Source organism: Mus caroli, chromosome 4, assembly GCF_900094665.2.
Source record: "Mus caroli chromosome 4, CAROLI_EIJ_v1.1, whole genome shotgun sequence".
NCBI lineage: Eukaryota > Metazoa > Chordata > Mammalia > Rodentia > Muridae > Mus > Mus caroli.
Genome location: NC_034573.1, coordinates 119,977,439 through 119,994,900, shown reverse-complemented (window position 1 = coordinate 119,994,900; position 17,462 = coordinate 119,977,439). Strand labels below are relative to the sequence as shown.

General features: G+C 53.4%; 1 protein-coding gene across 1 annotated transcript; it reads left to right on the top strand.

The window, feature by feature from the left end:
- The first annotated feature begins 7,655 nt into the window (after nucleotides 1–7,655).
- Tinagl1 (tubulointerstitial nephritis antigen like 1) lies at nucleotides 7,656–16,714 on the top strand. Its single transcript, XM_021160261.2, has 12 exons — nucleotides 7,656–7,733; nucleotides 8,228–8,545; nucleotides 9,424–9,487; nucleotides 12,957–13,049; nucleotides 13,227–13,341; nucleotides 14,281–14,404; nucleotides 14,486–14,636; nucleotides 14,740–14,929; nucleotides 15,020–15,065; nucleotides 15,296–15,419; nucleotides 15,971–16,016; nucleotides 16,114–16,714. The coding sequence occupies exons 2-12, from the start codon at nucleotides 8,236–8,238 to the stop codon at nucleotides 16,252–16,254; spliced, it is 1,404 nt and encodes a 467-aa protein (XP_021015920.1). The 5' UTR covers nucleotides 7,656–7,733; nucleotides 8,228–8,235; the 3' UTR covers nucleotides 16,255–16,714.
- The last annotated feature ends 748 nt before the right edge of the window (nucleotides 16,715–17,462 follow it).

Genomic DNA, 17,462 nt, shown 5'->3' with positions numbered 1-17,462 from the left:
CTCCCTTCTCTCCCTATATTTCTTTTCCCTTTTCTGAGACAGGGTTTCAAGTAAACCCAGGCTGGCCTTGAACTCCTGATTCTCCTGCCTCTACCTCCCAAGGGCTAGACTTACCAGGTGTGTACCAGCACACCCGTTTACAAAGACCTTTTCCCCACTCAGGTATGGTCTCTAATGCCAGGGAATGGGATGGGACGTGGCCTTCTGAGAGCTTCTAACCCTTAAGTCCACGTGCTGGTGCTTTCTCCAAAGAGAAGGAAAGAGATTCCTCATCGGGCTGGGGTTCACCCCAACACTGGGGGTTTACTGTTTGTGATATGGGACAAAAAGGGAAAGTGTGACCCAAACCCCGGCCCTGGGAGAAACCTTGCACTTATCTGGGCTCATGTGTTTGTTGATCTTCCTGGCTGGGACAAGGGAGACTTCCCGGAAATGTAAGTGAGATATGGAAACGCTCCTGTAAACAGGCATTGGGACAGCGCCAGCACCGTGAGCCTCTGCCACAATCTCCTGTAAAGAGGCGCTGGGAGAGCATCAGCTCTGAGCTCAGCCTGGCAAGGATGCGAGCTGTTGATCCTGGACTTTGGGCTTCAGTGAAAGTGGATCCGACTGAGTAGCAGAGAATTAAGAATAAGGAGTGGGACCATGCGGAGCTGCCTATAAGCACAGCTACTTGGGAAGCTGAGACAAGAGGATCCCAAGTTTAAGGCTTCCTTGGACTATAGCATGAATTCAAGGACAGACTGGACAACGTAGTTGAGGGTCTGCCTCGATATAAGATGTAAAAAGGGCTGGGAGTACGTCTCAGAGGAAAGCATTTGTTAGCAAGTGTAAAGCCCTGTACTCAGGCTCCACTACTGCCATAGAAAAGGAGCAAGAGGGGCCCAGTGGCTCCAAGTGTCCCAGGATTCCTGGCATAGGGTTTGAAGAACTAACACTCTCGATATGACTTGGGGGTGGAGACATGGTGTCATTACACAGCAAGCCAGCTTCAGCACTCAGGGCTTTGTGGGCTCAGCTGGTTCCTAACACTCCTGGCAAAGAAATACGACACACAGAGAAAGCTGTGTCTCCCCTCTGTTTCTCCCCACTTCCACACACAACTGCGACCCAGTTATTGGTGTAAGAGCCGGCCTAATCCTTTGAAGACTGTGGCCATTGCAGAGGCAGTATGGCTGGGTCTCTTGGGGCAGGGGCCCAGGCCCCTGCTTTGTCCCTGACTGATGGGTGGGTCTTGGGTGAGTTCAGGGATCTTTCTGAGGCTTGACTGTCTCATTTCTAAGCAGTGTTAATAATGTTAGTTAGGAAAAGATTCATCCTTAGTGCTTGGTGTGTGTGAGCGATAGCAGTCTACAAAATAGCTAGCTAACAGCAAATTGGGGTCACTACACAGGCGGGGTCAGTGACTTCAATTAGTCACCCTGCATGGCCAGAGTCCCAGCATGCAAGAGGCCTTGGGTTCAACTCTCCATCATCATCATCATCAACGACTAACACACACACATACACACACACATACACACACATACACACACACACACATACACACACATACACACACACACACACACACACACACACACACACNACACACACACACACACACACACACACACACACACACACACACACGCTCTACTTCTCTCCTTGGTAAACCCTTTCTCCACATCTCTAGCTCCCTCTTCTAGGCCATCTGTCTCTATTAGCATAGAACAAGGTTTTATTTTATTTTGAGATAAGATCTCAACCAGTAGCCTAGATTGGCACTGAACTCGGGATATATAGCTGAGGATGACCTGGAGTTTCTGATCTTCCTCCCCCTCCCTCCCCAGTACTGGGATTACAGGCATGTGTGCACGGTTTTGGCTTTCTATCTCCCATATTTGGACAAAACCCTCACTTGACCCTCTCGTCCCTTCCATCCAGTGCTAATTCTCTGCTTCCGTCACATAAAAACTTGCCAACAAGACGCCTCTGCTTCTGTCCTCCAAGTCACTTGTCCCACTTGCTGTGTAGCCACTGGGTTGGGGGGGGGGGTCGTGTCCCATACCCAGTGTTTTGTTCTGACTCCCTGCCTCCTCAGTCCAGGCTGCTCCAGTCAACTTGCTCCAACTTCCCTGTGGGCTAATCCAGATAGATGGATTCTCACATCACAAAGCCCACCTCTTCTTCCTTTTTCAGTGCTGGGACTGGCCCCAGGGTCTCCCATAAACAGACTGTGTCCCAGCTGTACCTATAACCCTCTCTTTCCTAGAAGGCATCCCTGTTATCTTCTGGGACACACCTGGCTTCCTTCCATCTCTCGAACCACTCCCTCCTCCCAGACAGGTTTAGAGATAATGTTGCACTATGTTGAACCTGATTGAACTCTAGCTCCAATCTTCCTTCCTTCTGCCTCGGCCTCTTCACAGGCAGTGGGGATGGCTAGAGAGCGTACTCTGCACCTGGCTTCTCTGCCAGCCTGTTTATGGAGAATCCAAGGTGTGGGACTGCTTTCTCCTTTCCAACCCCAGCTATGAGTTCCCTACAGGTCACCCTGGCTCCCTCCCTGGAGACTATCCTGAGCCCACTCAGATTCCAAAGGGCTTGGCCCTCGGTGGTCACGAGAGCAGGTGGCCTTCAACCCAACAGCCCTGCTTGATTTCTAGTCTCCCTAGCTCCTGGCATCCCACTCTGCCGCAAGTCTAGCAAACTTCAACTTCACAGTGACATGCCTCAAACGGCTGACTTCTGATCCCTTCTACCATTGACTCATTGAAGCCAGCAGCCTGGGTTCCCTCCCTTCCCCCATAGCCCCCTCCCCCCAGCCTCTAAGAACCCATTCTCAGCTCAGTGGTGGTGGCACATGCCTTTAGTCTTAGCACTTGCAGGGCAGAGGCAGGTAGATCTCTGAGTTTGAGGCCAACCTGGTCTACAAAGAGAGTTCCAGGAGAGCCAAGACTACACAGAGAAACCCTATCTTAAAACAACCAAACAAACAGAATCCATTCTTGGCCCATGATAGTCTGTTCTCTATCAAGAAGCAGAGAGGACCTTTGTATGTATAAACCAGGTTAATTAATTAATTACTTAATTTATAGATAGATTCTCCTTAGGTAGTTCAGACTTGACTCAAATTTATACTCCTTCCCCCTCTATCTCCTAAGTGGATTACAGGAGGGAACCACCACCCTGGGCTTCACTAAGATTTAAATCTCTTCAGCAGCAGAAGACAACCCAACCTCTCTCTACAGCCAGATAGCCTGCGGAATCCCAGCCCTCAGCTCATCTGTCCCTGCCTTCCTGGTCCAGCAGACTCACCTGTGGCCAGCCTCAGGGCTTTGCTTCCTAGCATTGGCTGCCCTTGAATGGCAGCCCCAGCCTGAGGCCTGTTCCAGAGTCTCCTGCAGATGTCAGCTCAGACACTGCCTGGCTTCTAGGACCACAGTGACCTTTATCAGCCAGGTCCTCAGGCTTTGTGTGAGCTTCACCTCAATTGGCGTGGGTGACTTCTGCTCCGCCGTGGACTGTCTCTGTGCCTGTCTGCTCATCCCATTTCAGACTTCACAGTGGGACCTGGGTCTATGCACACCAACCCTCAGGACTCCATATATGTCCCAGAGCCCAATGCACAGCTGGAGCTCAACAAATAGTTTATTGAACAGATTTTAAAAAGTTCTAACACAGTTTTCTTAGTTATGGTTTCTTTTTTTTTTTTTTAAAGATTTATTTATTATGTGTAAGTACACTGTAGCTGTCTTCAGATACTCCAGAAGAGGGCGCCAGGTCTCGTTGCGGATGGTTGTGAGCCACCATGTGGTTGCTGGGATTTGAACTCTGGACCTTTGGAGGAGCAGTTGGGTGCTCTTACCCACTGAGCCATCTCACCAGCCCTAGTTATGGTTTCTGTTGCTGTGCTGAAACACCATGACCCAAAAGCCTCCAGGGGAGGAAAAGGTTTGTTCCACTTACACTTCTCAATCACTGCCATCAATGGCAATCAGGACAGGAACCCAAACAGCACAGGAACCTGGAGGCAGGAGCTGATGCAGAGGCCATGGAGGATGCTGACTGGTTTGCACTTCATGGCTTGCTCAGCCTGCTTTCTTATAGAACCCAGGACCACTAGCCCAGGGATGGCCCCACCCACATATGGAGGAATTTTCTCAATTGGGGCTCCTCTTTAATAATTTTACCTTGTGTCAGGTTGTCACAAAAACTAGCCACCAGAACAAGGACAGCATGCGATGACACAGCATGAGCCCTCACTGCCAGTGTTTGTCTCCCACAAACTCCATACTTCAATACAGTTACTGGGTATCACTAGGCCTTGATTAAAACTTTTTCCTTTCCTTTTCTTTTCTTTTCTTTTCTTTTTTTTTTTAAGAAACAGTCTCAAGTAGCCCAGGCATTCCCTAAACTTATTATATAGCCCAAGACAGTCTTGAATTCCTGAACCTCCCTCCTCTACCTCATAGTCCTGAGACTGATTGCAGGTGCCATCATACCAGTGTGAGCAGTGCTAGGGCTTAAGTGCGGGACCTTGTGCTCACTGGGCAAGCATCCGGGCAGCTGAGCTCTCCAGGAGAACCTTTCAACACACTTGCCGTGCCTTAGCCTTGGGAAAGCCCAGCATACCACAACACACCCCACAGACTGTGCTATCGCTTCCAGCATGGATCTCTGTCTCAGTCTCCAGCAACATTGCCTAAAGCCCTGGACTTGTCCAGATAACCAAGGGGCAGACAGAAGCTTACTAGCCCTGGCCCGAGTGCCATTTGGATTGCTCAATTCCAGAGACTTGGTGGAGCATGGCTGCCCTGTTCAGTCTCGTGAGAACAGTCTCTGGATTCCAGGAACAGTGGAGAGGAGCTTTGAGTCTCTACAGGAAAACGAAAGGAGCCCTCTGCTGTGAATCTTTAGTCACATTACCAGTTCTGGCTGGTTTCCTCTCACCTGCAGAATGAAAAAAATTCAAGAAGGCCCTGGGAGGCTGTGCTAACGTGTAGGAAAACAAGGCCCAGAGAGGGACAGACTGCTTAGGGTCCCATCTGAGGGAGGAGAGTCACCACAGAGTTTCAGAGGATGGCTGGGCACAGAGGGAAGGAACCTTGCTGGTGTCCCTTGCCTGTTGTTCTGTCACAGGCTCTAGGACAAGGTCCCATTCTGAGCAAGATTTAGAAAGTGAGTCACCAGGATGGTTGCGTGGAACAGGAAAGTGGGGTCCCTGGCACCCCCAGGCCCTGCCCTTTCCTCTGCTTCTTGGCCAAGGAATCTAATGAGTCATGCGATTCCACTGAGGTGGGCTCTGAGCCAGACTCTGTGATGACAGGGGTAAGGGGTGGAGGGGTGATCCGGCCCCACCCTCCTCCCTACTCCAAGTTCCTGTCTCCTATGGACAGACAGACACAGACCCACTACCTACCCCTGTTTCCCCAGCTCGTCCACAGGCATCTAGCAGACAGGTGTTCACAAGTAGGAGAGGCTTTCAGCGACATTCTGACACCAGCAGCTTACACAAACGGACACTGGACACACAGACAGACCCAGGATAGTCACAGAGACACACACTGTCCACACAGTTCTAAGGACACAGACACACAGGAGCATAGCAGGTAGACAGGTAATTCGGTAGGCAGGCAAGAACCAGAAGAGAGCCAAAAGGTCCAGGCACACAGGGGACATAGCAAGACACACACACACACACACACACACACACACACACTCACGCAAGTGAGTGCCGGGGGTGGGGGTGGGGGAGAGAAACACACGCACACAGCAGCTCACAGGGAAGGGGTGCTCTTGGGCAAAGGTAGACCCAATGTTATGGCCTCTAGCCCTCAGAATTTCGAGACTGACCCATGAAAGCAGGTACCAGGCCTATTCTGTTGAAGCCAGTCTCCTCCCAGGGGAAATGATGTTGGCAGTTCTGAGGGATCTATCTGTCTTGCGATTTGATGAATCGAGATTGAATAGGAAGGGGGGGGGGCTTCCCAGCCAGCAGGATCTTGAGACCTGTCATATGACTAAGGGTGCCTCAGGAGAGAGAATACACTGGGTAGCCTGTGTTCTGGCTGTGGAACCTTGGATAAGTCTGCCCTGCCCCCCCCCCCTTCCTGGTTTCACATAGCATAAGGTGGCTTTGAACAGGCTACACACCTGAACTTCTGATCCTTCTGCCTCCAGTTCCTGAGTCCTGGGAATACTGACATGTGCTACAGCACAAGTGTGTGTGTGTGTGTGTGTGTGTGTGTGTGTGTGTGTGTGTGTGTGTGTGCGTGCATGCACACATGCAGTCTGTGTGCATTAGACGTGTGAGGATGGCTTTGTGGACTCTATTCTCTCTCTCCATCGTCTAGATTCCAGGGGCTGAACTCAGGTCGTCAGTCTTAGTGGCAAGCCCCATTACCCACTGAGCCATTCTCACCAGCCCCACAGTTTTTATACGATGCTGAACATGAACTCAGGGCTCTGTACACGCTAAGCAAGCACTCTATCAAGGAAGCTGGATCCAGCCCTTGTCTGTTCTCCTGAGCCTCAGTTTATCTTTTAGGCTTTGTGCTCTCAGATCTTTTCAGGGTACGAATGGGTCTGTTTGTTGGGTGCTTCTGCACCCCCTGGTGCCTCACCACCCTTGCCTCACAGCAGGGGGTAGCCCAGTCACAAGAACCCCTTGTACTGACTGCGCTCTGCAGAGAGTGACAGCTAAGGGGAGGAGTCTTGGAGAACTAAGAGAATCCTTGCGCTCCTGCTTGCCCCAGAGAAGGCTGGGATAACTGTCTAGGTGTGGTGTCCTTCCTCCACCTAGAGAGTCCTCTGGCCCTGGGCCCAATCTGTTGGAAGAAGGAGCTTGCACAATGGGGAGGCACAAAGTGACAACCGGAAGGCCTCAAGGGACAGAAGCCCCATTGTGTAGGGGCAAGGCAAAGGTTAGACCAGAAACGGAAAGGGGCTCTGCAGGGGGCCCCAGCTGCTAGGGCCCTTGATGTGGGGCCCGCCACGGGACCTTGGGCCAAGAAGGATGCCCTTGGGCCTGGTGGAGGGGGCAGTGCTGGGCAAGGTGCCCATCACTGGGGGAGGGCAGACCCCACAAGGGGCGGCTGGGTACGCTCAGACTCCGCACCGCACCCACCTCCTGGGAAGGAGCTGCCCGGAGCTCCGTGAGCCTAGGCAGCTTCCTGAATCATCCCTTGGGAATTCCTGTCATTCCTGGGAGCTGCTGTGGCTTGGAGTGGCCCTCAGCCCAGGGTCACTGGGTCAAGGATGTGCCTGGCTATTTTTCTTCCTGGAGGGCCGGGTTGGGGGGGGGGGGCTTAGAGATTTTTGCCCCTAGCTCTTGGTCCCTATCAAGTCCTGAACTCTGATCGTAGTTGCCTCCTCGCCGCTTCTGTTCACGTTTTCAGCTTCGTAAAATCGCTGGGAAAGTCCTTCCTACTATCAGCCCACAATTCTTTCTCCGTGAGTTGCAGTTCTGCTCCCTAAGAAGAGGGTTCCATTGACAAGAGACCCCTCAAGGAGGACAGTCGCGTACACATTGTCCTTAAGCCGTTCCCTCGGAGCTAAGGGCTACTCCAGGTACCTACAAGTGGGCCCCGCCCTCCCCTCCCACAGTCCGGGGTTGGGGCGGGTGCTGCCGGCAGGGCGGTACAAAAAGCGTCCCGCCCTGCGCTCCTCACTTGACTCGGTCTGGCAGTCTCGAGCTTGGAGGCGGAGGCGCGCAGGGCAGCCTGGGTCCAGCCCACACCCCTCACCAGGTAGGGACTCTCCCTGATCAGAGGGTAGAGGGTGTTGAGAGAAGGAGCAGCGAGGAGGGGGCACACTGAGGGAGAAGGACCCAGGGCAGAGAGGCACAGAGGAGAGGGTCAGAGGGACACAAGGACAGAAGGGCGGGGGCATGCATAGGGAGGAAACACAGAGTCAACAATCCAACTCAGATGCGTCAGAGAGGTAGAGGGACCAAGGGCAGGAGAGGAGAATGCGTGTTGGAAATGTCAAGGTCCCATTTCCTTGTCCTTGACAGTCCCTAAACAGGTCGGGGGGGGGGTCGTCTACTTCTTGTCCCATGAGTGGACTGACATCTAGTGCTGTCTTTTCCCTCCGGGAGACTCGGGAGTCAGGGCTCCCCGCTTTGCTGAGCCTCCTAGGAAGGCTCCAGGACATGTGAAGGGAGACCCACCCTTGACGTTTGTTAGGGAGTCTCCAGAAGCCAACACCTCTGACCCCTAACCTCTGTTCTCCTCGGGTCTAGGAGGCACCATGTGGGGATGTTGTTGGCTGGGGCTGCTCTTGCTGCTGCTGGCTGGCCAGGCTGCCCTGGAGGCCCGGCGGAGTCGTTGGCGCAGGGAGCTGGCGCCAGGGCTGCACCTGCGGGGCATCCGGGACGCCGGTGGCAGATACTGCCAAGAGCAGGACATGTGCTGTCGCGGCCGTGCTGATGAGTGTGCCCTGCCCTACCTGGGAGCCACCTGTTACTGTGACCTCTTCTGCAACCGCACCGTCTCTGACTGCTGCCCTGACTTCTGGGACTTCTGCCTCGGGATTCCACCCCCCTTCCCTCCCGTCCAAGGTGGGCACCTAGACGGCCAGCAGGCCGGCCACCTTGTCACTCCCAGTCCCAACAAGGCTCAGGAACAAGGCTGATAATGGATATTTCCAGGCTTTGAAAAATGTAGGAAAGAAATCCTCACCCTGTTTCCTGCCCCTCTGGAAGTCCCTCGTGTGGTCTTACTTGACTCTTTCAAGCAACACTGAAAAAAATAGTCCTGTTAGGCCCTAGGGCAGGGCAGACAGGCTCCAGCACTATCTCTCAGTCAGTATGGGGAAGGTGGCAGCCCCACCTGCTGACTCATCCTGGGGCTGATAGAGCATGAAGGGCCCAGCCAGGTTGTCATAGCCAGAGACCTCACTTAGGATTCGGCGCCTCTGAGAATGGTCTGCACGTGTCCTTTCCCTGTCCTAGTAGGAGAACTACGGAAGTCCTTCCTGCCGCTTCCGAATGACTGCTGGGCTTTGGGCTAAGGAAAACCCATGCCTTAGTTGCTTTATATCAAAATGCTGGGCCTTTTAAAGGAGTTGCTTGCCTTACCTGGGCTTCAGTTTCCTAAAGCTCCTTCCATGCCATGGGCAAGTCCCAACTCATCTGAGTGACAAAGGGTACCAGGAATGTCATGGCTGGCATCCAGGTGAAACGACATGGACCCAAACGGAGTCCTTGAACAGCTTGTGTGTGGCACCCTGTGTGGGAACCCGTGGATGTTCTAGGATATAGTTTGGGATGTAGTTTGTCTCTAGATTTCGTTAGGCTGGGTGTGTGATTACCACCAGCTCGGGAGGTTTGGGGCTGCCCCTCTGGAAGTCCCTCGTGTAGTCTTACTTGACTCTTTCAAGCAACACTGAAAAAAAAATCCTTTGGCCATTTTTTCTTTCCTTCTCTCCCTCTGGTAGGGTGCATGCATGGGGGCCGGATCTACCCAGTCTTTGGAACCTATTGGGACAACTGCAATCGATGGTGAGTGTGAGAGATTGGGGTGGACTCAATTCAATCGCTATGTGGCAAACAGACTTGGCACCAACCCCTGTCACCCATTTCCCAGGGATGAGTTCTTTTTGTTCTCTGGGCCTCAAGTGTTTTCATCTGTAATGTGGAAACTTTCAAACTGACCACGACATCTCATATAATAAGATTCTAGTCACAAGCCTGGGAGTGGTCAGCCATCGTGGCCTGGCTGGGGGCCACACCTAAGCCAGGAGTTTTTCTCCACTCCTCCTGATTTGGGCTGGCCACCTTCCCAGCTGGGCTTGCTGTCACAGGAGAGTCCAAGGGGACGCCAGGAAGGAAACCTCTGCAGCATCCGCTGTCCTGGGCGGGATGAAGGGTCAGGGATGACTGTGTTGGCCATCAGCCAGTGGCCTGCAGCAGGGCCTTCCCTGGAATGTGCCCTCTCCCTACCCTCAAACCCCCAGTTTCAGGCAGGGGGAGGAAGGGGCCATGGCTAGCCTATCCTCAGAGCTGGGAAGTAGATCAGGTGGCAACTATGGAGACCTTACTGGAAACAGAAGGGTCTCTGCTGCCCTGAACCTGCCCCACCCCTCCCTCTGCCTGGACTGGGAGGCCCCTGGGAGAAGGAAACTTTTTGGAATGTGTTGCACATAGCTGTTTGCTTTGCCTCATGGGTGAGGGGTGCCGGGGTCACTGTGGGAACAGGGAGACCATATGTCTGTGGATGCTGGCATGTGTCTGGGTGAGGGAGGGTGTGTGTGTGTGTGCTCAGAAGGGCGGGGTGTCTGCAGAATTCTGCTGTTCTGATAGGGTGGCTGCCAAGGGGTTAACGTTTCCATTGCTGTCCCAGGCCCCTCTGGAATGCTGGGACCTGCTGCTACCAGTCCTGTCTAGACCTGCTTGAACAGCCCTGGGGCTCATGAGATGAGGACTGGAAAGCATTAGCTGACCCCTTCAGGACAGGTCCTGGTGCCTGAGTGACGCAAGTATCCATCCCACTTGCGAGGGGAAGATTGTCTATATGCCTTCCAGGCTGGACATCACCACACAGGGACTCTTCCTCAGGTCATGTTGAGGAGTGTTGAGGAAGGTAAAAGAGGGGGCATCCCTATCCCCACAGCCCCCTCCTGCTCTCTTGAGCACCACCCGCAGACATCAGGGCTAAAGAGCCAGCCATATTGGGGCTTGGCTCCCCTTGAGGCTCCTTATAAGGTGGCATTGGAGGCGGATGCCCTGCGGTGCCTGGAAGGAGGCTGGTTAGCATCTTGTAATAGCAGAGTTATGAGCTTGTAAAAACATTGTAGAATCCCTAGAATTCAGGCCTCCAGCTGATGCGTAATTACTGAAGACCTACTGTGTCGCAGGCACTGTGTTGGGCCCAGGAAGTACAGCTGGAGAGAGACAGACCCATGGGAGCTTGTAGTCTCACAGAGGACACAGGAAAGCAACACATACGATGTCATGCCAAACTGGCATGGATGTTACACAGAGAGGGAAGATAAGCGGGGGACCTGGCTTTATGATGGAGTATAAGACAAACAAGAGACTTATGCACTCAGAAGAGGTACCACTGAGGGGAAAGTGGGACACAGATGAGCTCTTTTTGGTGCGACCCTCAAGCATCAGAGACCGGAGGAGGTTCAGCCATGTTCCAGTTTCTGAGTATCTAAGGGAAGTTCACTCAAGACCTCAAGTCTAACTGAAATCACTCATGGATCTGCCTGGCCTCGGAGCATCTGGGACAGGGATTGCTGAGTGAGCTGACCTGGTTTGGCATCAGAGGAGGAGGGGCATGAAGATAGATAGGTTCATGATATGTGTCTTTGGCACGCACTGACAGGGCACATGTCAGGTTCACGGTAGACTCCAGCACCTGATCTCTAAGATGAGGACAGTGGGAGGAGTAGACCAGGGGAAGGCTGGGTGGCTTTAATCTGAAATGCCATTACACATCTTTTTTGTTTGTTTGTTTCCAGACAGGGTTTCTCTTTATAGCCCTGGTTGTCCTGGAACTCACTCTGTAGACCAGGCTGGCCTCGAACTCAGAAATCCGCCTGCCTCTACCTCCTGAGTGCTGAGATTAAAGGTGTGTGCCACCACGCCCAGCACCATTACACATCTGGAGGTATGGTCAGCTGAACATGAGCTGTAAAAGAAGGAGGGGGACCCAGGGTTCCTGATATGTGAACAATGAAAGCCTTAAACACCCACAATGGGGCAAGCCCTTCAGAGGCCTGCCATGGAATCCCTGGAAAGTGGTACTAGGCATTGTCCTCGCTCTGCTGATGAGAACATAGACAGAGGGGGTGGGGCTCTAAAAATAACCCCCTCGAGGCCACAAAACAGGCCAGCAGGACCAGTCCATGGTCTTAGCTGCTTGGCAGTACTGCCTCAATCTTTCATGTACTCAATAGCTATAAACTACGATGCAGGTTCATAATCCCAGCTATGCTGGATGCTGAGGCAGGAGGATGCTGAGTCCAAAGGTAGCTGGAACTCCAGAGTCATTTCCAAGCCAGCCTGCATAACTTAGTGATACCCTGTCTCAAAAGACAGACAGAAGGAACTGTGGCCCAGGGAGGAACATCTGCTTAACCACCATAGGGTTCAGTCCCAAAGACAACGAAAAGTAATATTTACTGGATGCTCACCATTTACAGGTGCCCCCACCCCCATAATGGGGCTAAGTGGGCTGAGGATGTAGCTCAGTAGAGTGCCAGCCAAGTAGGTTAGAAGCCCTAGGTTTGATCCTCAGCACCGCCTAAAACCTGACTTGGGAAGTTCAAGACTGATTTGGGGCAACATAGTGAGTTCAAGGCCAGCTTTTGCTACGTGAGATATACTGTAAGAAAAAAAGGCAAGGTGGGGGTGGGGGTGGGGGTGGTGATGGGAGAACAGGTCACAGCGCTTGTTGCCGTGAATGACTCTGGCTCTTTTTCTGTGGTGTGAAGCCAGTGGAGGGTTGGAGCAGAGGCGTGACGTGTCTTAGACTTAACAGGATGGCTGCGGTCACCAACTTAAACAAGCACGTGGGGTGGCGCAGGGTGGAGGGCAGGCCAGGAAGACTATCAGCCATCAGGTGAAAGGTGGCTGGGCAGACGTGGCCGAGTGGCCGAGAGTGTGAGACACGGTCTGGATCCGAGTGCACTGGATCAACGCGTGAAGGGTCAAAGGCGACTCCAGGCTTTGAGTCTGAGTTGCAGGAAGTAACATGATCTAGAACTTGGACCCACATTAAGCAGAACCTGTTGCTACACCCCCACAATGGTGATGTTGGGGAACTACGAGATCCTGGGCAGCAGAGATAAACTTAAGAATTGTGAACTTGCCTTTCAAAGCCACCAGGCTGGGTGGGGCCATTCAGGGGTTCCACTCCAGTGACTGGCTCAGAATCCCAGGCCCACGTGGACCTCTGGGGCTCCACAGCCCCCAGCCCCTTAGTCACAATTTCTTTATTTCTTTTCTTTTTCCATTCTAGCACCTGCCATGAGGGAGGGCACTGGGAGTGCGACCAGGAGCCGTGTCTAGTGGACCCAGACATGATTAAAGCCATCAACCGGGGCAACTACGGGTGAGAGGCCCTGGGTATCAGTGGGCACAGGAGGGTGCATACCTGTCCACACACATGATCATCACACATGGCTATTATGCTACGTGCACATGTTAGAACTGACTTCTGTCCCTTGTAGCTGTCACGGCTCCAGGACCTCTAGCCTTGACAGGTCTGACTTTCCCTTCTCTCCTCCAGGTGGCAGGCTGGGAACCACAGTGCCTTCTGGGGCATGACCCTGGATGAGGGCATTCGCTACCGCCTGGGCACAATCCGCCCATCCTCCACTGTCATGAATATGAATGAGATTTATGTAAGTCCGTGCTCACCCACATCCCTACCATCTATCTCCCAATGACTTAGCACGTGGGAACGATGAGCCTCTTCTTGTCTTGCCAAGAGCCTCTCCTCCAGGATGAGACTGTGTGGCCTTGGGCATATCGCTGCCTTCTCTGATGGGACTGTGCTTCCAAAGCTTCTGGTGCTTGCAGCAGCCCCTCCTGCCTCCTCAGCCTGGGAAAAAATGCTGTTGGGTCCAGTACAGCTGGGTCAAGACCCAAGGGGCCGGGGGGGGGGGTCACCTTGGTATTTTAGGAAAAGAGGGACAGACAGCTCTGGCCAGAAAGCAACAATTCTCGGAAAAACTGCTGACTCAGTGAATCCCCTAGGGAGGAGGGGGCTTCTGTTTTTCCACCAGACCCTGCCAGTCTTAGGGAGAGTGGGGGCAAGTAAAGACTCCAATGCTGCAGGCCTGGGCAGGGCTCTGCTGTCCATCAAAGCAGACAGGGAGAGGCCAGGGGACTTCTGCTCAAGGCCAGGGTGACCAGCCCCTGGCCCTGCCTTTCTCCCTGGGGCTGCTTTGCTATTTTCTGCTGTTTGTCTTGGCGGCCTGCCTGGTCACGGGACCTTACTGTTTCTTCCCTCCCCTGTCCTTTGGGGCTTGGAGGCCACTGCCCAGGCAGGAAGGAGGGTGTGGCTGATCAGAAGGTACAGAGAAAAGTGGCAGGAGAAGAGAGTGGGAAGCAGGTGGCCCTGGCTGCTGTGCCTCATTACCCACGTGTAATCTTTGTGGGTCCCTGAACAGGGCTGATTATTCCACTCAAGTAACGGGAATGCCACCCCTACCCCACTCAGAAGCAGGGCAACACTGGATCCCAATGCCGGAGGCTCTGGATTCTCATTGTGCCTCCAAAGCGTGGGACAACAGGACCATGCTAGAAAGCAAGTGGAATCACTTTTTTTTTTTTTACAGACGGTGCTGGGCCAAGGGGAAGTACTACCCACTGCCTTTGAAGCTTCAGAGAAGTGGCCCAACCTGATCCACGAGCCATTGGACCAGGGCAATTGTGCAGGTTCCTGGGCTTTCTCCACAGCAGGTGTGTCCAGGGGCAGGAACTGGCACTAGAGAGGAGGGCCACGGCCTGGCTTCTGACAGCTCTTTCTGCCTTCCCCACTAGCTGTCGCATCTGATCGCGTCTCTATCCATTCTTTGGGACACATGACACCCATCCTATCACCGCAGAACCTGCTGTCCTGTGATACCCACCACCAGCAGGGCTGCCGAGGTGGGCGTCTTGATGGCGCTTGGTGGTTCCTGCGGCGCCGCGGGTACGCACGCGCACAGGGGTTGTGGGCTGGAAGAGGATATAGCACCCTTTAGAACCTAGGCTTTGTGGTGCCATAGCGCTATGGCTCTTGCTTCTTTCTCTAGGGTGGTGTCTGACAACTGTTACCCATTCTCCGGCCGTGAGCAGAACGAGGCCAGCCCCACTCCTCGTTGTATGATGCACAGCCGCGCCATGGGGCGGGGCAAGCGCCAAGCCACTTCCCGCTGCCCCAATGGTCAGGTTGATTCCAACGACATCTACCAGGTCACGCCTGCCTACCGCCTGGGCTCTGATGTAAGTCTAAACATGGGGAGGGCGGAGAAGCAAGAGTTGGGGGGTTTGGTACGCTAAATCTTACACTGATGGACCTCCCCCCCCCCCCAGGAGAAGGAGATCATGAAGGAGCTAATGGAAAACGGCCCTGTTCAAGGTAAACATCCCCAGGCTTTCTCTGGTTCCGGAAACTTCCTGCTGGAGGCTGGGCGCAGGGCCTAAGAAATCTCTCCAACTTTAGGTACCAGATGCAGTTGTAAGAGGAGTGGAGGGTCCCTTACCCTTTCTTTGCAGGAAGCTCCTACTTAAATCAATGTCTAATATGAGGCTCTGGTGTCTGGATGCTCAGAATAGCAGGCCAAGCCCTGTCTTTGTCTCTGCCCACAGCACTCATGGAAGTACACGAGGACTTCTTCTTGTACCAGCGTGGCATCTACAGCCACACACCTGTAAGCCAGGGGAGGCCGGAGCAGTACCGCAGACATGGGACTCACTCAGTCAAGATCACTGGGTGAGTGAGGTTCCTGAGGGCACATGGGACTAGGAGCAGTGGCATTTACACTGGGAATTCTCTGAAAATCTTTGTGTTCTCTGCCAAACTGAGGCTGCTCCTCCCTCCTCCCATTGCCAAAGAGGAAACAGACACAGGGAGGATGGGCTGCTTGCAGGGGTGCGGGGACATGAGGAGCTTTGAAGGGTGTCTGGGAACAGTGAAACTGCCCCCTTGAATTTGAGAATTCAAGAGCTAATGGGGTGGGCTTGGGGGAGCGCATCCGGGATCTCAGCACTGAGATGTGGGCAGAAGGATTAGGAGCTAAAAGGTCACCTTTGCCTTCAACTTCACGAGTAGTTTGGACTATGTGAAACCTTGTCTCAAAACGCAAACTTGTCCCAACTTTGGCCAACCATTGAGTGACAGGCTATGCAGAGAGGGGTGAACACTCTTCAGGTCCCTGGCTAAGCTCAGATTTCAGAAGCCACAGGGGTAGCTTGGGGTGCTGTGATCCAGATGTTGAGACCCGGTGCAAGCAGTGCCCCCTCTCCCTCTTGCTTTGCCGCTAGGTGGGGAGAAGAGATGCTGCCAGACGGAAGGACCATCAAGTACTGGGTGAGTCTCTGGTGCGAGGCTGAGTCCCAAGTTCCTGCCCTTCTGAGCCCTCCCTCGTCCGTCTTTTGCCTCATGTCTCTCCCCTTTTCACTCCCAGACTGCTGCCAACTCGTGGGGCCCATGGTGGGGTGAGAGGGGCCACTTCCGGATCGTGCGTGGCACCAACGAGTGCGACATCGAGACCTTCGTGCTGGGCGTCTGGGGTCGCGTGGGAATGGAGGACATGGGGCACCACTGAGTCTCAGCCACTAGGCTGGGTGGGATCCACAGCCACAGAAGAGGCCTTGGAAGCCATGCCCCATGAAGTCTTGGGTGCACTCCGGGACCAGGTGCTAATCCCTACAGACTCAGATCCGCGCGTGCGCGCTAAGGCAGAATCCCACCTAGGAGCCAAAGATGCACCAGGCTGGCGGAAGCCCCCAGATATCACAGCCGGAACTGGGAAGGGCCCGGTTTGGAAACTGCAGGGAGTATAGACAGATCCCAGGCCCCTGGTCCCAGCCCAAGACCACGGGAGCTAAGACAACCCAACCTCATTACCCTCCTACCCACCCTCTTTCTCATCTTCTTCTTTTTGATGGATTCTGCCCATCTCCCTAGCCTCCATTTTGGTCGTACCTTTCCATCCTCAGTACTGCTTTCATATTCTTTAAAGATATTTATTTTTCTTTTCATTAAAATAAAACCAAAGTATTGATTATTACAGTGTCTGGGAGTCTTCAAGGTGGAGACAAAAACCAAAAAACAAAACACATCAAAGCTGGAGTGGCCCATGGCTAGACAACAGAAAGAACTGCCTGAAAGCTGGGAGCAGGGTACAAGTTTGTGCTCCCAGCACTTGGGAGGTGGGGACACAGGGATCTGAGTTCTAGGTTATCGTTGGATTAGGTAGCAAACCTGAGGACAGCCTTGGAGTGTGTGAGACCCTGACATAAGAGCAGGGAGAGGGGTGGGAGAGAAGGATAGCACATCACTGGGTGGCAGGCAGGGGTGGATAAACAAGAAATCTTAGTGTCCTTCCCATTACAATCCTCTGCGCCCATCCACTTGCAGGAGCGACTTGGATAACATGACCTTTGACCTCTGGAGAATGTCTGCCCTGGTTTGGGAAGGACCTTTTAGATGCTGGGTCAGCACTATCTATCTATCTATCTATCTATCTATCTATCTATCTATCTATCTATCTATCTACACACACACACACACACACACAAATGAGAGTGTGTGGCCCGGCCCTCCAATTAACAGAAGTAATCCAGTAGGTAGGGAACGACCCTGGCCTTTCCCTATTCCTGAGACAAGCTGGGCCCCTGACAGACCTCTCCCTACAGTACATCCCCAGGCTCTAAGTGCCTAATAGCTAGTGGTATACAACCCTTCCCTCCCCTCCTCTCCTTCCCCTCCCTCTCCCCTCCTCTCCCCTCCCTCCCCTCCCTCCCCTCCCCC